Genomic DNA, 23000 nt, shown 5'->3' with positions numbered 1-23000 from the left:
TCAGCAACATTGAAAGAAACTTCTGGAGCAGTTTCAACGTTAGCAGTTACTTGTATAGGGTCATGTGAGGGAGAAACCATAGGAATCCCGTGATCAGCCATTATAGGTATTATACCCTCCCTTACTACAGATGAAAATAAAGCTGAAGATGTAGTAGAACTTAAGGGAGGAGGTGATGAGGAGGGTGTCACATGAGACGAGAAATGTTCAGTAAACTTAGGATCCACCACAGGTACCTGAGGACTTGTATGAGGAGGGGTGTCCATATCAAAAAGACTCTCCTTGATAATTGAGTTCTTATTTTTTTTGCCCTGTTTCCCCTTCATATATAATAAGTGTTATAGTGAATTCTTATCAGCAGGGGTAGAGTTGTTCTATATCGTAAAATCAACAGTTCACTCCTATATCAGCTCCTATAGGCATAACAGTCTTATAACCACCATCTTACAGTGGGTATTGCTTATGTGAACAGACCAGGCCCAGATTTGAGCCTTTACAGTAAGTATTGTGAAAAGATCAGCATCATAAAAATGCCTCAAATTACATATCATGCAGGTGTTATATTAGCGGATTGGTTTGTAGCTTTTGTCGACTAACATCGGACGGTGTGTATGAATACCTCAGCAAGTTTCCATAGCAGGGGCAATCATAGGGTAATCCTACAATATACAACACCTACCCTGGGCACCGTATCCAGTTGGTAACCAATCTTTGACTACCGCTATTAGACTATTATTGCAGTCAGGTAGCCAGTGTAAAAAGAATTACCTCAGTTTAGAGAAGAGATAAATACAATAAGAACTCCAAATAGCGTGACACATTGGATTATGTATGTTTCAAAATTACCACAAGTCACCACACATCGAGTTTAAGCTACTGAGGCGGATTATGAGAGAAAAGTGTGTATTTTCAGTAGTTATTGCCACAGAAAAGTGTTCATATTATTTTTATAGTATCTTGAAGTATGCAGGCCGCAAGATGGCAGCATTAACTCCTCATATAGACCTCAAATGATGTCTTTGGGCTTATGATAGTAAGATCGGGCTCTTTTCCCGGTCGCCGATCACCAGGAGGTTTTCTTTTCCTTTCCCCCTTTTTTTTTTCTTTTTTATTATAAGTACTTGGGACCCCTAGGAGAAGTTCTATTAGGATACTGTCAGTTTTATGGAAATTCGCAGTTAAGCATCCATCCACAAGCCTCACCCTGAGTATCAGTCTCCAGAAGATAATTTAATAAGTAAAAAAGCAAGTCTCAGTGGAATAAGCCACACTATATGATATATGTGGTCATAAACTTGCAGGCCACAAGATGGCGGCGTCAGAACTGCAGTTATAATATTAATTGAAGTTTGTAATAATAAACCTGCAGGCCACAAGATGGCGGTGTCACTTCTGCTGTTGTAGTATATCTGAAGTCTGTGGCAATGAACTTTCAGGCCACAAGATGGCGATGACGCATCAGCAATTGTATTAAAAACTGCGTCAGAGGGCCTCCGGTAATAAAAACGGAAGCCACTTCTAGTCTCCGGTCGGATGTTTGCTCCGGGAATCCTTCTCAGAGCGGCGCCTCACAGGTGGGAGTGAGTCGGTGACTGATCCGTCCGCTGTACCCTCACCACTCGAGCGCGGTGTCGTTCTCTGCGGACTAGGCCTCAAGATGGCGTTGGAATCCAAGGGTGGGAGTAGGCCTCGGTTTACACCGTAAGGTAAGCAGACGTCCCGGATACCCAGAAAGAGTACAGCGCCGTACAGGGAGAGTCCCGGGTACAGGATGAGGAGTTTGGGGCACTATAGGAACAGAACGGGCTTTAGATGGCTATCGATTCAATTCTGTCAGACGGAGCTCACCGAAAGTACGTCCAGCGCCATCCTCGTCCAGCCACGCCCCCTCTTTATGTTAATATTGTTAAAGTTGTTGTTGTTAATATTTATTTTTGTAACCCAATTCTGCATAAAACATTTAACAGTGTAACTTCATGAGATAATTTACGAGAGCGGGTTTAGGGGCGTAATTAGGGGCGGGACAAGGTAGGGGTTGGGCGGGGAAGCGAGTAAGGGCTCTTTCACACGGAGCGGACCGTTTCTGGGTCCGCTCCATGTGTCTCCGTCGGCTCAGCGGGGATCCCCGCTGAGCTGTCGGCGGATAGGGCGGTCCCCGCACACAGTGCAGGGACCGCCCTGTCTCTGCTCCGCTGTCCCCTATGGGGAACCGGATGCAGACGGACCGTCTGTCCGTCTGCATCAGTTCCGTTCCGTCGGACGGAAGAAAAATAGGGTTTTCTTCTGTCCGAAAACCGGATCCCGACGGACGCAGACGTTAGCGGATGCTCCATCCGCTAACGGACGCGATCCCATAGGGATGTATTACAAGTCCGTTAACGGACTTGTAATAACGGACAGGCGGAGCGGACGTCTGAAAGGGGCCTAACTCCTAAGGCCAGGCCAGTACCTCAGGACTCAAAATGTTAAAACCCAGATATTATTATTTTTATTTATTTCCTAGGTAAAATCCCAGAAGACTGCGACCTCTTTCAGAAAGAGCACATCGATCTGATTGATGCCGGTTTGGAAATTAACACTCCGTACCCGTTAGTGTTACGTCCTCACCGCAAAGTAGATCTGATTTTGTCTTTTGACTTCAGTGAAGGAGATCCATTCGAGGTAACCACATTTTATGATAATTCAATGCAATTTTACCAACAGCATATAGATATAAAACTGATTGAAAAAACACAAGTGATGAAATAATTATAGGTAAGGAGCTGAGCTGCCCTGGGTTCAGTTCAAGTGTTCTTCAAACTTCAAATAAGTTTAGACGACGAACCCTAACCCCACTGAAATTAATGGGAGCCAAATCTGTCATATTAAAAATGCCCGTTGATGGGGGGGGGGGGTCAATAATTAGCATAAGGGAGGGGGCGTGCCTCCCTGGGGAACATGTATCAATGTCGGGGCGGACTGACCATTCAGGTACTTGGGTACTCTGATGGGCCTACAGACAGGTACTCGAGTACTCTGATGGACTGCAGATAGGTACTTGGGTCCTCTGATGGGCTGGTAACAGGTACTCGGGTGCTCTGATGGGCTGATAACAGGTACTCGGGTGCTCTGATTGGCTGGTAACAGGTACTCAGGTGCTCTGATGGGCTGGTAACAGGTATTCGGTATTCTGATGGGCTGGTAAAAGGTATTCGGGTATTCTGATGGGTTGGTAACCGGTACTCAGGTACTCTGATGGGCTGGAGACAGGTACTAGGGTACTCTAAAGGGTTTACAGAGAGGTAATCTGGTACTCTGATGGGCTGGTAACGGGTACTCGGGTACTCTGATTGGCGGGTGACAGGTACATTGATGGGCTGTGACAGGTACTCGGGTACTCTGATGGGCTTACAGAGAGGTAATCTGATACTCTGGTGGGCTTACAGACAGGTACTCTGATGAGCTGGTAACAGGTACTCTGATGGGCTGGTAACAGGTACTCTGATGGGCTGGTAACAGGTACTAAGGTACTCTGATGGGTTTACAGAGAGGTAATCTGGTACTCTGATGGGCTGGTAACAGGTACTCGGGTACTCTGATTGGCAGGTGACAGGTACATTGATGGTCTGTGACAGGTACTCTGGTACTCTGATGGGCTTACAGAGAGGTAATCTGATACTCTGGTGGGCTTACAGACAGGTACTCTGGTGGGCTTACAGACAGGTACTCTGATGGGCTGGTAACAGGTACTCTGATGGTCTGGAGACAGGTACTAGGGTACTCTAAAGGGTTTACAGAGAGGTAATCTGGTACTCTGATGAGCTGGTAATGGGTACTCGGGTACTCTGATTGGCGGGTGACAGGTACATTGATGGGCTGTGACAGGTACTCGGGTACTCTGATGGGCTTACAGAGAGGTAATCTGATACTCTGGTGGGCTTACAGACAGGTACTCTGATGGGCTGGTAACAGGTACTCTGATGGGCTGGAGACAGGTACTAAGGTACTCTGATGGGTTTACAGAGAGGTAATCTGGTACTCTGATGGGCTGGTAACGGGTACTCGGGTACTCTGATTGGCGGGTGACAGGTACATTGATGGTCTGTGACAGGTACTCGGGTACTCTGATGGGCTTACAGAGAGGTAATCTGATACTCTGGTGGGCTTACAGACAGGTACTCTGATGGGCTGGTAACAGGTACTCCAGTACTCTAGTGGGCTTACAGACAGGTACTCTGATGGGCTGGTAACAGGTACTCCAGTACTCTGGTGGGATGATGACAGGTACTCCAGTACTCTTATGGGCTGGTGACAGATACTCGGGTATTCTGATGGGCTGGTGACAGATACTCTGGCATTGTGATGGGCTGTTGACAGGTACTGTACTTGGGTATTCTGATGGACTAGGGACAGGTACTCGGGTACTCTGATGGGCTTACAGAGAGGTAATCTGATACTCTGGTGGGCTTACAGACAGGTACTCTGATGGGCTGGTAACAGGTACTCCAGTACTCTGGTGGGCTGATGACAGGTACTCCAGTACTCTGATGGGCTGGTGAAAGATACTCTGGTATTCTGATGGGCTGGTGACAGATACTCTGGCATTGTGATGGGCTGTTGACAGGTACTCGGGTACTCTGATATACTGGTGACAAATAATCAGGTATTCTAAAGAGTTTACAGACAGGCACTCAGATATTCCACAGGGGCTTATAGACAGCTACTCTAATGGGCTTATAGACAGGTCCTGTTGGTGATAGCAGATAACTTTCTTTTGAGTCCCTATTTTGAAGGCGTATATGCAAATAATTGTCCATAAAAGGGGTATGGGGGCCTGGGTTCTACTTTCAGGAGCAGTTATTTTAATGATGCTTAAAGTACAACAATAAAAATGAATGTAAATCTCATGGCTGATGGGTCCCCTTAGTCTGCCTGTAAAGTGGCACATCTTTACCATGTATAGAACCTGCTGCAGCAAAACTGACATTTATAAAGAAAAAATATGAGTGAAATCACATTTAAATTGACTCGCGCTTGCAATTGGCGGCAAAAAAAAAAAACTAAAAATAAAAATGGCGTGGGGTTCAATCCAAACCATACCAGACCCTTATCCGAGCACGTAGCCTGGCAGGTCAGAAAAGGGGTGGGATGAGTGAGTGACCACCAAATGCCTCCTCTGCCATTTGACAGTTTTTATATAGGCAAGGACGGAGCCACCTCACGGCATCACCTGGTGGCACCACCCCCCCACCCCTTTTTATGTCACGAACCGATGCATACTGGGTCAGTGACATCACATGGGGACAGTGCCACTAGGTGATGTTGCCAGGGGGCCCTGTCATTACTTGTACTGTATAAGAACTGTCAAATGGTGGAGAAGGCATTTGCTTTTTGGGTGCGGCGGGCCACGTGATTGACGATGAGGAATTGTCAAAAACTGTCTCTGATTTTATTATTTTATTTTTATTTTACACTTTTTTGGTGAATGGGTAGGGGTACTATGTACCCCATACTCATTCACTTAGGAAAGGGGCTGGGATCTGGGGGCCTCCTTCTTAAAGGAAGCTTCCCTATTCTGATATGCCCCCCGCCCACAGACCCCCACAGCACATGTTCTCGTGCTTAGAACAGTCCCTGCACAAAGTGTAATTTCTGAAGGAAAAAAAGTAATTTAAAACCACTTGCGGCTATATTGAATTGTCGGGTCCCTGCAATACAGATCAAAGTCATTGAAAAATAATAAAAAAAAGCATGGGGGTACCCCTAAATTCCATTACCAGGCCCTTCAGTTCTGTTATGGATATTTAGGGGAACCCCATGCCAAAAAAAATGGTGTAGGTGCCCCCCTCAAAATCCATACCAGACCCTTCAGGTCTGGTATAAATTTTAAGGGAAACCCTGCGCCAAAATAAAAAAATTGGCATGGAGTTCCCCCCAAAAAATCCATACCAGACCCTTATCCGAGCACGCAACCTGGCAGGCCGCAGGAAAAGAGGGGAGACAAAAGAGCGCTCCCCCTCCTGAACCATAACAGGCCACATGTCTCCATGTTGATGGGGACAAGGGCCTCATCCCCACAACCCTTGCCCGGTGATTGTGGGGGTCTGCGGACGGGGGGCTTATTGAAATCTGGAAGCCCCCTTCCCTGTGGAATATATACGAATATATATATATGGGTACCATGATTTTATTATTGGTATCATTATTATCTGGTTTTGCCTTATCATCATTATTATTATTATTGTTTTGTTTTATTATTTAAATTTAAATTTTTATTTACTAATATGTTTTCTTTTTTTTTATGTATGCAAGTTTAGTTATGTACTGTTTTTTGTTTTTGTTTTGTTGTTATATCAGATATTCTTTTAGCTATGCATTAAGTGTGCTTAAGTTTAGTGATGGAAGGGTTAAATCTTATTGAAACTCGGCCTTCCCTCCCCTTCCCTCATCGTCCAATCACAGTATTACTGAGTCCTTATTACAACTGTGGTGAGCCTGTACCGTGACTTTGACAAAGCGTCAGTGACGCGAAACATGTCAGTCACGGCTCATTTTTAACATGTACTGATGTCCACTGATGTCCACTCCTGCACCCCACTGCAGTTTTTACTTTAAACCAGCGTCCTGTCATTCCATTCAGTGACGCTCGTGTTTTCCTACACCATCGTTGTCCGCTCCTCTGATTGGCTACTGCGGTCACGTGACTCCAGGAGGTCAGCGTCCGGACGCCGAATCCTCCTCCTTCCGTGACGCTGCGGGTGTCCTACCCACCATCTGAACAGCTGACAGGGCCGTGTCACTCACAACTGGGATTCCCCGCCGGCTTACATCGCGCCGGTGTCGGGGATTCCACTCCCGCTGGCTCCCTGCATTAGTTTGTACTTCCTGTACCTCCTCTACGTCTAACCTCCAAATACACTGCGGCGGTGTGGATTGTTCCCCGCGGGACAGTGTTTCCACCTGCTCCTTCTGGCCAGCTGATCCCCTCTGAAGTGGTGTGTATCCATCTACAGCAGGGGTGGGGAACCTTTTTTCTGCCAAGGGCCATTTGGATTTTTGTAACATCATTCGGGGGGCCGTACAAAATGATCAACTTAAAAATTAGCCTGTTATATTTGGTCAAACATTTTTTTGTATAATCTTTATTTATATACTACATTTTTACAAATAAAGAACAAAGGAAACACAATGGACAGTAGTGCAGACCTCAGACAGTAACCCCCCCAGTAGTGCAGACCTCAGACAGTAACCCCCCAGTAGTGCAGACCTCAGACAGTAACCCCCCCAGTAGTGCAGACCTCAGACAGTAACCCCCACAGTAGTGCAGACCTCAGACAGTAACCCCCACAGTAGTGCAGACCTCAGACAGTAACCCCCACAGTAGTGCAGACCTCAGACAGTAACCCCCACAGTAGTGCAGACCTCAGACAGTAACCCCCACAGTAGTGCAGACCTCAGACAGTAACCCCCCAGTAGTGCAGACCTCAGACAGTAACCCCCACAGTAGTGCAGACCTCAGACAGTAACCCCCACAGTAGTGCAGACCTCAGACAGTAACCCCCACAGTAGTGCAGACCTCAGACAGTAACCCCCCCACAGTAGTGCAGACCTCAGACAGTAACCCCCCCACAGTAGTGCAGATCTCAGACAGTAACCCCCACACAGTAGTGCAGACCTCAGACAGTAACCCCCACAGTAGTGAAGACCTCAGACAGTAACCCCCCACAGTAGTGCAGACCTCAGACAGTAACCCCCACAGTAGTGCAGACCTCAGACAGTAACCCCCACAGTAGTGCAGACCTCAGACAGTAACCCCCACAGTAGTGAAGACCTCAGACAGTAACCCCCCACAGTAGTGCAGACCTCAGACAGTAACCCCCACAGTAGTGCAGACCTCAGACAGTAACCCCCACAGTAGTGCAGACCTCAGACAGTAACCCCCCACAGTAGTGCAGACCTCAGACAGTAATCCCCACAGTAGTGCAGACCTCAGACAGTAACCCCCACAGTAGTGCAGACCTCAGACAGTAACCCCCACAGTAGTGCAGACCTCAGACAGTAACCCCCACAGTAGTGAAGACCTCAGACAGTAACCCCCCACAGTAGTGCAGACCTCAGACAGTAACCCCCACAGTAGTGCAGACCTCAGACAGTAACCCCCACAGTAGTGCAGACCTCAGACAGTAACCCCCACAGTAGTGCAGACCTCAGACAGTAACCCCCACAGTAGTGCAGACCTCAGACAGTAACCCCCACAGTAGTGCAGACCTCAGACAGTAACCCCCACAGTAGTGCAGACCTCAGACAGTAACCCCCCACAGTAGTGCAGACCTCAGACAGTAACCCCCACAGTAGTGCAGACCTCAGACAGTAACCCCCCCACAGTAGTGCAGACCTCAGACAGTATCCCCCACAGTAGTGCAGACCTCAGACAGTAACCCCCACAGTAGTGCAGACCTCAGACAGTAACCCCCACAGTAGTGCAGACCTCAGACAGTAACCCCCACAGTAGTGCAGACCTCAGACAGTAACCCCCCCACAGTAGTGCAGACCTCAGACAGTATCCCCCACAGTAGTGCAGACCTCAGACAGTAACCCCCACAGTAGTGCAGACCTCAGACAGTAACCCCCACAGTAGTGCAGACCTCAGACAGTAACCCCCACAGTAGTGCAGACCTCAGACAGTAACCCCCCCACAGTAGTGCAGACCTCAGACAGTAACCCCCACAGTAGTGCAGACCTCAGACAGTAACCCCCACAGTAGTGCAGACCTCAGACAGTAACCCCCCCACAGTAGTGCAGACCTCAGACAGTAACCCCCACAGTAGTGTAGACCTCAGACAGTAACCCCCACAGTAGTGCAGACCTCAGACAGTAACCCCCACAGTAGTGCAGACCTCAGACAGCGGCATGTGTTTCCCTCGAGCACGGGCTCCTCCTCCTCTGTGTGAACAGAGAGGAGGGCCGCTGCCGGGTGTACCTAGATGGCCGCTGCTCTGGAGCTAGGCCGAAGCCGGGGACTTTCCTAGGCCAAGGCTCCGGAGCGCTCCTCGGATCGCGGGGTGTGCCGATCCAAACAGGATGACCCGTTCGGATCACGGATCGGTGACGATCCGTTGCACCCCTAGTCAGAAGGAGCCGGAACTACAAGGTAAACATCGGCTCCTTCTGACAGCTCCGCAGACACACACTCAGCGGCACGGGGGGGGGGTGGATAGAATGATTTTGTGGGCCGCAAGTGGCCCGCGGGCTGCAGGTTCCCCACCCCTGATCTACAGCATAGCAGACTGGACATTGGAGTGTTTCAGGTTCGAGGTACTGTACACTAACCTTCCCTACAACAACTTGCCAACTGTTCTGGTAACTTGCCAACTGTTCTGGTAACTTGCCAACCGTTCTGGTAACTTGCCAACTGTTCTGGTAACTTGCCAACCGTTCTGGTATGCACCTGGCTATCCATTCATAGCGTGGCTACTATATTTAATCATTCCATCACAAGACTTGCTTTGTGGATTCATTGTGGACTGGTTGTTTTATACATTTTGAAATGTTATCCATTTTTTATTTTGTTTGTGCCTTTACCTCTGCCAATTGTTATTCTTCATTTAGACTATAAAGTGTGATTATAATTTTACCTATTGTTTGTATGTTTGTTTTGCCCATTCTCCAAGTGGTTTGCAGCAGCACTGGGTTTCATATACTATTTTTCATAGATATCACACTGTGTGTTGCTATACTATGTTGTAGCGCTATTAGGGGGATGTGTGTATTTTCTACGGCTGGGATTCACCAATTTTTCAAACCCAGGCACCCCCTACCACAGACTCCCTTGTTAAATGTCAGCCTAGTCCTGGACACAGTGAGGCATGGACACAGTGAGGTATGGGCACAGTGAGGCATGGGCACAGTGAGGCATGGACACAGTAAGGCATGGACACAGTGAGGCATGCACATGGGCACAGTGAGGCATGGGCACAGTGAGGCATGGACACAGTGAGGCATGGACACAGTGAGGCATGGACACAGTGAGGTATGGGCACAGTGAGGCATGGGCACAGTGAGGCATGGACACAGTAAGGCATGGACACAGTGAGGCATGCACATGGGCACAGTGAGGCATGGGCACAGTGAGGCATGGACACAGTGATGCATGGACACAGTGAGGCATGGACACAGTGAATCGAGCACTTGCCCCTAAAACTTGCGGCAGCGTAACGTAAACGAGATACGTTACGCCAGCGGAGATTTACGCCGAGATACGAGAATCTGGACCATTGTGTATAGGAGTAATTCTGTTGTATTAATTTGTATTATTTTAGGGGTTTTATACCTTACATGATAGCAGCAGCTTCATAACTTAATTGAATTTATTTATTATCATTTGCATTTATTTATTACCCATTGTATTCACATGACCCCATAGCATGGGCTTTTACACCATTTTCATATATATATATATACACACATGCATGCACTGTATGTCAATCATAACGCACACCCCCAAAATAATAACATTGTAACCACTTCTCTACTTTGGGTGTTTTTCAGATTCGGCGTTTACAAGACTAAAACAGTTTTTTTTGCTAGAAAATTACTTAAAACCCACAAACATTATATATTTATTTTTTTCTAACACCCTAGAGAATAAAATGGCGATCATTGCAATACTTTTTGTCACACCATATTTGCGCAGCGGTCCTACAAGCGCACTTTTTTTGGGGAAAAAAATCACTTTTTTGAATTAAAAAATAAGACCGCAATAAATTTGGCCCAGTTTTTTTATATATTGTGAAAGATAATGTTACGCCGAGTAAAATGGTACCCAACATGTCACGCTTACAAATTGCGCCCGCTCGTGGCATGGCGTCAAACTTTTACCCTTAAAAATCTCGATAGGCGACGTTTAAAAAATTCTATAGGTTGCATTTTTTGAGCTACAGAGTAGGTCTAGGGCTAGAATTATTGCTCTCGCTCTAACGATCGCGGCGATACCTCACTTGTGTCGTTTAAACACCGTTTTCATATGCGGGCGCTACTCGCGTATGCGTTCGCTTCTGCGCACGAGCTCGTCGGGACGGGGCGCTTTAAAACATTTTTTTTTTTTCTTATTTATTTTTATTTATTTTATTATTTTTTACACTGGAAAAAAAAATAATAATAATTTGATCACTTTTATTCCTATTACAAGGAATGTAAACATCCCTTGTAATAGAAAAAAGCATGACAGGTCCTCTTATATATGAGATCTGGGGGGTCAAAAAGACGTCACATCTCATATTTAGACTACAATGCAAGAAAAAAAAAAAAAAAAATTGAAACTGTCATTTTTTCAAAATGACAAAAAAAAAATGTTTCTTTAAGAGGCTGGGCGGGACTGACGTTTTGACGTCGCTTCCGCCCAGCAGAGCTATGGGGACGGGCGAAGGAGATTTTTCCTTCAGTCTCGTCCCCAGTCAGCAGCCGAACGGTCCCGATCTCCTCCGCCGCTACCGACGGCTCCGGTAAGCGGCGGAGGGCGCGGGAGAGCGGCGGGAGGGGGGGGGGCCCTTTCCCGCCGCCGATAACGGCAATCTCGCGGCGAATCCGCCGCGGAGACTGCCGTTATCGTTAACAGAACCGCTGACACTAAAGATGGATACCTCGGTTGTGGCAGCAGCTGCTGCCGTTACCGAGATATCCATCTTTAAAGTTAGGCCGTATAAAGACGTACGGCGGTTAGGAAGTGGTTAAGCATGATTAGTGATATTGTTCATGACTTGAACCCGGGCTTGTTCCATTGTCACTATTGGAGTACAATGGGCACAATTTAAAGCGGTGGTTCACCCTCCTTCACCTCATTATTCCATTACTTTCGGCATCGTAGCGCGAGCTACGGTATGCCGGTCTTAAATTTTTAATCCCCGTACTCACTGTGCTATCGATGATTGAAGAATCCGACTCCCGCGGGGAATGGGCGTGCCTATGGAGAGGGAGGATGATTGACGGCCGGCTCTGGCACGTCACGCTCCCCGAAGACAGCCGGAGTAGGTCTCGGCTATTCACAGCGCCTGCGCACAGGCTATGCGCAGGCGCCGTGAATAGCCAAGCCTATTTCGGCTATTTCCGGAGAAGCGTGACGTGCCAGGGCCGGCCGTCAATCACCTTCTCTCACCATAGGAACGCCCATTCCCCGGATTCTTCAATCATCGATAGCACAGTGAGTACGGGCATAAAAAATGTAAGACCGGCATACCGTAGCTCGCGCTACGATGCCGAAAGTAATGGAATAATAAAAAAAAAACTTTTTTTTTTTTTTTTTTTAACAGGGTGAACCCCCGCTTTAATATAATGATTGTTTTTCTTTGTTTTACTAGACGGTGAAAAAAACAGCCGAATACTGTGAGGAGCACAAAGTCCCCTTCCCGAAAATCCCTGAAGAAAGTTATGAGCTCCCTCCAACAAAAAGCTGCTACGTCTTTGAAGGAGATGGAAAAGAGATTCCCGATGTGATGCACTTTCCTCAGTTCAACACCCAGACCTGTGGAGGTGAGTTCCCGGAGAGAAGTCCTGTAATACGGCTCGTATGTTCACTGGGTGTCAGGACCGGGACCTTAACCAACGTCCTCTGCTGCACCCGCCGGTGGCTTTTTTTTTGCCGAGTCCTTTGAGAGGCTGCCCCTTGAATCTCTTAGAACAATCATGCTTTGAATATTAGTTTCTGGTAAACCTTGAACTCTTTGCTCATCTCATGAAATTCCTGATTTAAGCCATGTCTCTGCACTTCCCGTTTGCCAGATTATTGTGCTCTCTTCAGCTGATTTCTTGCTCCTTTGCATACCTGCAGCATTTCTTATCTCGATTATCATATGTTATCGACCTTTGGCTTGTTCCTTGACTGCGTTCTGCTTGATCTCAACCTGCAACCACTTGTTACCGACCTTTAGCTTGTCTACTGACTACCCTACCTGCTTGGTCCCTACTAGGCATGTGCATTTCGTTTCGTTCCGAATCGAAATTCGGACGAATTTTTCATTATTCGGACATTCGGATGCATACGAATTCCCGAATTGCAATATTAATGAATTTACCGAATCCGAACGAACGTTTTCGATTCCGCATCGAAAACCCGGGGACGAAATTCGATCGGAATTCGAATTTTTTTTTTTTTTTTTTATTCCGATCGAATTTCGTCCGCGGGTTTTCGATTTGGAATTCGAATTTTTTTTTTTTTCTTTTGAATTCCGATCGGATTTCGAAATTATATTCGAAGAGAATTTTCGAATTCGACCGGATTTTTCGAAATTCGGTCGAAAACGAACGAGTTCCGAAAACGAATTTAACACATGTAATGAACCTAACTTAACGAAATAATTTTATTTTTTTTAATTCTGATCGAATTTCGTCCGCGGGTTTTCGATTTGGAATTCGAATTTTTTTTTTTTTTTTTTGAATTCCGATCGAATTTCGAAATGATATTCGAAGAGAGAATTTTCGAATTCGACCGGATTTTTCGAAATTCGATCGAAAACGAACGAGTTCCGAAAACGAACGAGTTCCAAAAACGAATTTAACACGTAACGAACCTAACTTAACGAAATAATTTTTTTTTTTTTTAATTCCGATCGAATTTCGTCCGCGGGTTTTCGATTTGGAATTCAAATTTTTTTTTTTTTTTTTTTTGAATTCCGATCGAATTTCGAAATTATATTCGAAGAGAGAATTTTCGAATTCGACCGGATTTTTCGAAATTCGGTCGAAAAACGAACGAGTTCCGAAAACGAATTTAACACATGTAACGAACCTAACTTAACGAAATTAATTAAATAACGAATTAAAACGAAACAAAACGAAATTTTCCCTTTTGCACATGCCTAATCCCTACCTGCTCTATCTGCTGCTGGACCCCGACTTGCTCACCTCCTGGTGGGGTGATTCTGATGACCGTGACCTGGTACTAACATGCAGAATAACCCATCTCCACCATCAGGAGCTCTGGTGAGTACCGGTTAGTGTTTAGACTCCGCACCTTCTTCTGTACTTACCCTGCCTGTTGGTGAGGAACCTCTCCACTGCTATAGCTACTGGTCTCTGAGCCTGACCCCTGACCCCTGACATTGAGTCGTTTCTCTGTATTATGAACTTGGCCCATGCTTAACCATCAGCTGTCCGGGGCAATTTTTTTTATTTTTCATACACATTAAAATCAGCGGGCCAGATCCACAGAGCGAGTACGCCGGCGTATCTACTGATACGCCGGCGTACTTTAAAATTTCCCGCGTCGTATCTTTAGTTTGAATCCTTAAACCAAGCTACGACGGCATCTGGGTTCAATCCGACAGGCGTACGGCTTCGGATCATAGGTGCAATACTTCGGCGTCCGCTGGGTGCAGTTTGCGTCGTTTCCCGCGTCGTATCTTTGTTTTGAATCCTCAAACCAAGATACGACGGCACCTGGGTTAGATCCGACAGGCGTACGGCTTCGTACGCCTTCGGATCGTAGGTGCAATACTTTGGCGTCCGCTGGGTGCAGTTCGCGTCGTTTTCCGCGTCGGGTATGCAAATTAGCTATTTCCGACGATCCACGAACGTACGCGCGGCCGTCGCATTCTCTTACGTCGTCTCTAGTCGGCTTTTTCCGGCGTATAGTTAGAGCTGCTTTTTTGCGGCGTATATTTAGATTTGCCATGTTAAGTATGGCCGTCGTTCCCGCGCGTCGAAATTTAAATTTTTTCTTTTTTTTGCGTAAGTCGTCCGTGAATCGGGATGGATGTAAGTCACGTCTAAGTTAAAAAAATGACGTCCTTGCGACGTCATTTCGCGCAATGCACGGCGGGAAATTTAGGAACGACCCATGCGCAGTTCATTCGGCGCGGAAACGAGCTTCATTTAAAGCGGGAGTTCACCCATTTATTTATTTTTTCTCTTTTCCCCTTAGATGGATGCTCGTTTTGTCTAGGGGAATCGGCTAGTTGTTTTAAAATATGATCCGTACTTACCCGTTTTCGAGATGCATCTTCTCCGTCGGCTTCCGGGTATGGGTCTTCGGGAGCGAGTCTTCCGAGAGACTTCCGACGGTCGCATCCATCGCGTCACTAGTAGCCGAAAGAAGCCGAACGTCGGTGCGGCTCTATACTGCGCCTGCGCACCGACGTTCGGCTTCTATCGGAAAATCGTGACGCGATGGATGCGACCGTCGGAAGCCTCTCGGAAGACTGTCAATCAAGAAGGAACGCCCAGTCCCGCAGCCCATACCCGGAAGCGACGTAGAGGATGCATCTCGTAAACGGTAAGTACGGATCATATTTTAAAACAAATAGCCGATTCCCCTAGACAAAACGAGCCTCAATCTAAGGGGAAAAAGTGTTATGTACGGGTGAACCTCCACTTTAAATGAATCACGCCCCCTAATCGCCGATTTGAATTCCGCCGCGGGAGATACACTACGCCGCCGTAACTTACGGCGCGAATTCGTTGTGGATTTGAAACAAAGCCAAGTAAGTTACGGCGGCGTAGCGTATCTTAGATACGCTGCGCCGGTGCCGATCTATGTGGATCTGGCCCAGCATTTTTTTGCTAGAATTTTTTTTATTTATATCTTATTTAACATTTTGTCAAAGCAGAGGCCCTGTAGAATAAAAAGGGGGCTGTTGGAAATTTTTATGTTACACAATATTTGATTAAACATTTATCAAAGGCAAATTTTCAGGAATAAATAATCTAAAATGAATTTTAGTGCAGACAAAAACAATATAATGCCAAATATTTTGCTATAATATTAACCACTTAAGGACCGCCTCCTGCACATATACGTTGGCAGAATGGCACGGCTGGGCACAAGCACGTATATATACGTCCTGTACTTGTACCCAGCCGTGGGTCGCGGGCACGCGCCCGCAGCGCGCTCCCGCGACCCGGTCCGAAGCTCCGGGACCAGGACCACGGGTCCCGCGGACCCGATCGCCGCTCAAGTGTGGCGATCGGTCCCCGGAGCTGAAGAACGGGGAGAGCCGTATGTAAACACGGCTTCCCCGTGCTTCACTGTGGCGGCGTATCGATCGCGTCATCCCCTTTATAGGGGAGACACGATCGATGACATCACACCTACAGCCACACCCCCCTACAGTTGTAAACACACACTAGGTGAACCCTAACTCCTACAGCGCCCCCTGTGTTTAACTCCCAAACTGCAACTGTCATTTTCACAATAAACAATGCAATTTAAATGCATTTTTTGCTGTGAAAATGACAATGGTCCCAAAAATGTGTCAAAATTGTCCGAAGTGTCCGCCATAATGTCGCAGTCACGAAAAAAATCGCTGATCGCCGCCATTAGTAGTAAAAAAAATAAAAAAAAATATTTTTTTTACTACTAATGGCGGCGATCAGCGATTTTTTCCGTGACTGCGACATTATGGCGGACACTTCGGACACTTTTGACACATTTTTGGGACCATTGTCATTTTCACAGCAAAAAATGCATTTAAATTGCATTGGTTATTGTGAAAATGACAGTTGCAGTTTGGGAGTTAAACACAGGGGGCGCTGTAGGAGTTAGGGTTCACCTAGTGTGTGTTTACAACTGTAGGGGGGTGTGGCTGTAGGACTGACGTCATCGATTGAGTCTCCCCTATAAAGGGGATGACGCGATCGATACGCCGCCACAGTGAAGCACGGGGAAGCCGTGTTTACATACGGCTCTCCCCGTTCTTCAGCTCCGGGGAGCGATCGCGACAGAGCGGCTATAAACGAATAGCCGCGCCGTCGTCCCGGATCGCTCCCCGAGGGAACCCGACCGCCGCATGTACCGGGGGGGGGGATCCCGATCAGACCCCCGACCCACGTCTAGCAGAGGACGTACCGGTACGTACATGTGCCTGTCCGTGCCATTCTGCTGACGTACATATACATGAGGAGGTCGGCAAGTGGTTAATTTTTCATTTATATTATATATTCTTTATTATTTTTTTATTTTTTTAACATTTATTGCTAACACAAGGGGGCTAACAAGCCCCTTATGTGATAGCTTTGGTCAGGTGACAGCTTATATTAGACCCCCAATGTCTCCCCTGCCCTAAAAAGCAGCTAATCAGGCAGATATTGTGCTTGATTAGCTGCTTCTCTGCCTGATTGATGGCTCCGACACCAGAAGTGATGAAATTGATTGTCACTTTTGGCTTCATTAGTCACAGATGAGTTTGGGGGGATGGACGTTCATCCATCTCCTCTGTGTTAAAGCGGTCCTCCACCCTAAAGTGGAGTCCCGCTGATCGGAACCCTCCCCCCCTCCGGTGTCACTTTTGACACCTTTCAGGGGGGAGGGGGGTGCAGACACCTGTCTAAAGACAGGTATTTGCACCCACTTCCGGCCACACGATACGGGCGAAAGACGGGCATTCCGTCACATCCCGTCTGTCGCCCGTTGTGTGCTGGGAACACTCGGCTCCCAGCACACAGCGTGTGAGCCAATCGGCGGGCGCAGCGCGACTCGCGCATGCGCCGTAGGGAACCGGGCAGTGAAGCCGCAGCGCTTCACTTCCTGGTTCCCTCAGCGTGGATGGCGGGGGGAGCAGCAGAGTGACGAGCGATCGCTCGTGCTCTGCTGCGATCGGCGCTGGACTCCAGGACAGGTAAGTGTCCTATTATTAAAAGTCAGCAGCTGCAGTATTTGTAGCTGCTGACTTTTAATATTTTGTTCCCATGGCACATCCGCTTTAAGCTATGCTGGTCTTTTACCACAGTCCTGGGCTCCCCAGAGGACTGGAGGAGCTCGGGAACCCTTGTGGTCAGAGGTGGAAGGGAGGTTGGAATGTGTCACTTCTCACTTTAGTAAAAGTGCTGCAGAGCCACCCAGATCACTTTTACTGAAGAGATGTAAAGAAATTTCACCATGCTCTACTGCTGCTCTAAAGGTTTTCGGGATAAGGTAAATCTGTGGACCAGGTTATGGCTTTCGGTAGCAGGTGGGGCAAACTTGTTTAAAATTATACTGTCCCAACTACCGTATTTATCAGGGTAAAGCGCACACCAGCGTATAGTGCGCATCTGTCCAGGATTCACCCGGACAGTTCGGGTTTGGGATCTTGTGTCCGGGTTTCAGTCTGTGACCCCACATAATGCAGCCATGTCCCCCACATAATGCAGCCATGTCCCACACATATGCAGCCATGTCCCCCCACATATTCCAGCCACGTCCCCCACATATTCCAGCCATGAACCCCACATATTCCAGCCATGTCCCCCACATATTCCAGCCATGTCCCCCACATAATGCAGCCATGTCCCCCACATAATGCAGCCATGTCCCCCACATAATGCAGCCATGTCCCACACATAATGCAGCCGCATGTCCCACACATATTACAGCCATGTCCCCCACATATTCCAGCCATGTCCCCCACATATTCCAGCCATGTCCCCCACATATTCCCTGCCATGTCCCCCACATATTCCCTGCCATGTCCCCCACATATTGCAGCCATGTCCCCCACATATTGCAGCCATGTCCCCCACATATTCCAGCCATGTCCCCCACATATTCCAGCCATGTCCCCCACATATTCCAGCCATGTCCCAGCCATGTCCCCCACATATTCCAGCCATGTCCCCCACATATTCCAGCCATGTCCCCCACATATTCCAGCCATGTCCCCCACATAATGCAGCCATGTCCTACAAACCTTGATGATGCCGCACGTGCCGCCGTTAATCAGCGTGCGGGGAACATTACAGCTTTCGTTTGAATAGCTGTATCCCCGCCGCGTATAGACACTCCCCCATGCGCGGGATTGGACAGATCATCCGTCCAATCCCGTGCAAGGGGGTGTGTCTATACGCGGCAGGGATACAGCTATTAAAACGAAAGCTGTAATGTTCCCCGCACGCTGATTAACGGCGGCGGCTTTGCGGTTTGCGGCGGCGGTGGCGGGGGGGGGAACAAGTATTCTATTTCAGTATCGGGGGTATTTGCGGGAGTATGAGTACTCCCGCAAATACTCGGTATCGGTCCTGATACCGGTATCGGTATCGTGACAACCCTACTACAGACTAATGTTTGGCAGAGAGGCCCGACTTCCAGTTGACCTGGTTTTTGGAACGTCCATAGACCAGACTTCCCTAGCTTCCTAGAAGAGATATGTTGACAGTGATAGGGAATGCTACTACTCGAGAGCAGAGGAACAAAAATAAATGGAACCTGAAAGTAAAAATGCAGGACCCTCAGCCTGGTGATTGTGTGTTGCTGAGGAACTTGGGGGTGCCTAGGAAAAACAAGTTGGCCGATTGCTGGCGACCCACCCCAGCCATACATCATCTGCAAGCGTCTCTCAGAGTATCAAACTTTCCCTGAATGAAAAACCGTCCCTCTAAAAATGTGGCTTCAGAACCATCTACTGCCCCTTTCCAATGCCGCCTGAATACCTCAGACACCGGTCCGTTTGGGCAACGAGTCCAATGGCATAAACCCCCCCAAAAAAACAATTACCTTTGTATTTAAATAAAATCTTTACCTTTAGTTATGTTTTAAACTACTGAGCTCTGTAAACAGGCTCTTTACAGCAAAAGATCAAACAGTAAAAGGAAAACTTGTGAAAACAAAGCAAACACTCCACCTGCTGGTTAGATATATAATTACATGATATTCGCATCATTTCATTTAACCACTTGCCGACCAGCGCACGACGATATACGTCGACACAATGGCACGGCTGGGCAGATGGGCGTACAGGTACGTCCCCTTTATGATGCGGCATTGTGGGCGCGCACACGAATAAAGCTCTGTGAGTCTGACCGCAGGTCCCGCGGACTCCATGGCTTTATTCACAAAGCACTTGCCTGTAAAGTTGCGGCGGCGTAGCGTAAATCACCCGGCGGAATTCAAATTCGGTGGGTAGGGGGCGTGTTTCATTTAAATGAAGCGCGTCCCCGCGCCGAACGAACTGTGCATGCGCCGTCCCTAAAATATCCCGGCGTGCATTGCTCTAAATGACGTCGCAAGGACATCATTGGTTTTGACGTGAACGTAAATTACGTCCAGCCCCATTCACGGACGACTTACGCAAACAACGTAAATTTTCGACGCGGGAACGACGGCCATACTTAACATTGGCTGCGCCTCATAGACCCAGGGGCAACTTTACGCCGGGAAAAGCCTAACATAAACGTCGTAACTTTACTGCGTTGGCCGCGCGTACGTTCGGGAATTCGCGTATCTAGCTAATTTGCATACTTGACAGGGAAATCGAAGGAAGCACCACCTAGCGGGCAAAAAAAAATTGCAGTTAAGATCCGACGGCGTAAGAGACTTACGCCTGTCGGATCTAAGGGATGTCTATGCGTAACTGATTCTAAGAATCAGGCGCATAGATACGACGGCGCTAGGCAGAGATACGACGGCATATCTGGAGATGCGCCGTCGTATCTCTTTTGAGAATCTGGGCCTATAACTTTTGCGCAAACCAATCAATAAAAGCTTATTGCGTTTTTTTTTTTTTACCAAAAATAAGTAGAAGAATACGTATCGGACTACACTGAGGAAAAAAAATTGTTTTTTATATATTTTTGGGGGATATTTATTATAGCAAAAAAGTAAAATAATTGTCGCTCTATTTTTGTTTATAGCGCAAAAAATAAAAACCGCAAAGGTGATCAAATACCACCAAAAGAAATCTGTGGGGAAAAGGACGTCAATTTTGTTTGGGAGCCACGCCGCACGAACGCGCAATTGTCAGTTAAAGTGACGCAGTGCCGAATCGCAAAAAGTGCTCTGGTCTTTAGCCAGCCAAATGGTGGTTAAAAACATGAACAAACTGGCAATACATTCCTTTTTAAACAGATATTCCTTTCCATATGGGAAGGAAGGCAAGCTCTAAGGGCCAAATCCACAGCCCCGCAGCGCAACGTAACTTAAGTGATTTAAGTTACACTGCCGCAAATTTCCTAAGTTAGGTATCGATCCACAACGCACTTACCTGGAAATTTGCGGCGGTGTAACTCAAATCCGTCCGGCGCAAGGCGTGCCGAATCTAATGGGGCGAGTCCCATTTAAATTAGGCGCGCTCCCGCTAGGGCTTAGTCAAATAGGACTCAGCCCTATTTTTACACGGCGTAACTCGACGTAAACGACGTAGCATTAGAGCGACGGGCCCGTCGGAACGTTCGTGGATCGCCGTAAGTGTTCATTTGCATATTCTAGGCTGGCCGCAATGGCCTCGCCACCTAGCGGCCGGCCTAGAATTGCATCCTTAAGATCCGACAGTGTAATTCAATTACACATGTCGGATCTTCTGTCTATCTCTTGGAAACTGATTCTGTGAATCAGTTCCAAAGATAGAAACAGGGATACGACGGCGTATCAGTAGAAACGCCGGCGTATCCCTTTTGTGGATTACCCCCTACATTTTTATTAGGGTTGTCCAGATACCGATACCAGTATCGGTATCGGGACCAGTACAGAGTATTTGCGCTAGTACTCGTACTCGCGCAAATACTCCCGATACCAAAATAGAATACTTTTTTTTTTTTTTTTTGTGACATCGAACACAAATTGGATGGCACCATTGGATGGCACTGATAGGTGGCACTGGCATTGATTGAATGGCACTCATAAATGGATGGCACTGATAGGTGGCACTGGCATTGATTGGGTGGCACTGATGAGATGCACTAATAAGCTGCCTCCCTGCACTGATGCACTAATGGGCACTGATCTGCACTTATAGCTGGCACTGGCTTGCTTCACGTTTGGGCACTGGCACCGATGAGCTGCACTGACAGTGATCACTCCTTCAATGATATGTAGTTTTCCAGTACCGTATGCTAAAAAACAGCCCCACACCATGATGTACCAGTTCTTCATAATTCTAAAGAAAATATCTTTGGTCTGTATTGTGGTTTGAAAACGGTCACATGACATTAAAAAAAAGTATCGGTATTCGGTATCGGCGACTACTTGAAAAAAAGTATCGGTACTTGTACTCGGTCCTAAAAAAGTGGTATCGGGACAACCCTAATTTTTATAAATGAGGTGGGGGGGGGGGGGATTCCTTTGAATTTTCAGCACGGACGTGAACTGAACTAAAGCTCAGAAATTTCTACTTTTTCTCGTTATTATTTAATGATACAATCTAATGCACGTTTCTTTCAGATGTTGGAAACATTGCGGCGTTACAGACAATGTATACCACAAAAATTCTTTCGTATGATGACTCCAAGATGAAAGACCTGCTGGACATCGCTAAGAAAAATGTGGAGAGCAGCGAGGAGCAGATACTGGAGAAACTACAACAATGTGTTCAGAGATGTAACCAGAGGGGGATGTCCCAGACATAACAGGCGAGGACCAATGAAAATGACGGAAACTTGAATAAAATATGACGAGGGCTGAAAAGTTTTATAGACGACCATAGTGGATGTAAACCCAAATTCATGAAATCTGACTTAGGCCTCTTCCCCACGAGGCCGACTCCGTCGCTACAGAGTCCGCCGGCTCAGCGGGAGATATCTCCGCTGATCTCCACTGAGCCGGCGGATGACAAGCCCCTCCCTGCTCACTGAGCAGGGAGGGGCTTGTCGGGCGCCGCTGTCTCCTATGGAGAGATCTGATGAAAACGGACAGCATGTGCGTTTTCATCAGATCTCACCCGATCCGTTCCGCCATGGACGGATGGGGACCAGGGGTCAAGTCCTGGAGGAAAAAGTGTGGGAACTCCCACCCAAGATCCACTCCCCCACCAAAAAAAATAAAACGATACGCTCATATGCATAATTACTAAACCGCATGTTTTTTGTTTTTTTTTCGATCCATTGTACCTTAGTAATCCTTTATGTTACTGGCCGCTTCCTGTATATGGATTCATCGGGTACTGTGCGGGTATTCCGTCACTTCCTGTATACGGATTCATCGGGTAGGGTGCTGGTATTCCGTCACTTCCTGTATATGGATTCATCGTGTGGTGTGCGGGTATTCCGTCACTTCCTGTATATGGATTCATCGGGTAGTGTGCGGGTATTCCGTCACTTCCTGTATATGGATTCATCGGGTAGTG

The 23000-nt window shown here is 47.3% G+C and overlaps 1 protein-coding gene across 2 annotated transcripts in view; it reads left to right on the top strand.

Annotated features, from left to right (window-relative positions):
• Positions 1 to 22493, top strand: part of LOC120924720 (cytosolic phospholipase A2 gamma-like) — a 179343-nt gene extending 156850 nt beyond the window's left edge. For both annotated transcript variants that reach the window (XM_040335736.1, XM_040335737.1), the window contains exons 13-15: positions 2504 to 2661; positions 12333 to 12504; positions 22100 to 22493. In XM_040335736.1, the coding sequence (XP_040191670.1) occupies positions 2504 to 2661; positions 12333 to 12504; positions 22100 to 22284 (515 nt within the window). In that variant the 3' untranslated portion in view covers positions 22285 to 22493. The remainder of the gene's footprint in view (positions 1 to 2503; positions 2662 to 12332; positions 12505 to 22099) is intronic.
• The last annotated feature ends 507 nt before the right edge of the window (positions 22494 to 23000 follow it).

The sequence above is a fragment of the Rana temporaria genome, chromosome 1 (assembly GCF_905171775.1).
Source record: "Rana temporaria chromosome 1, aRanTem1.1, whole genome shotgun sequence".
NCBI lineage: Eukaryota > Metazoa > Chordata > Amphibia > Anura > Ranidae > Rana > Rana temporaria.
The sequence above is the reverse complement of the archived record's forward strand: the minus strand, read 5'-3'. Positions and strand labels throughout refer to the sequence as shown.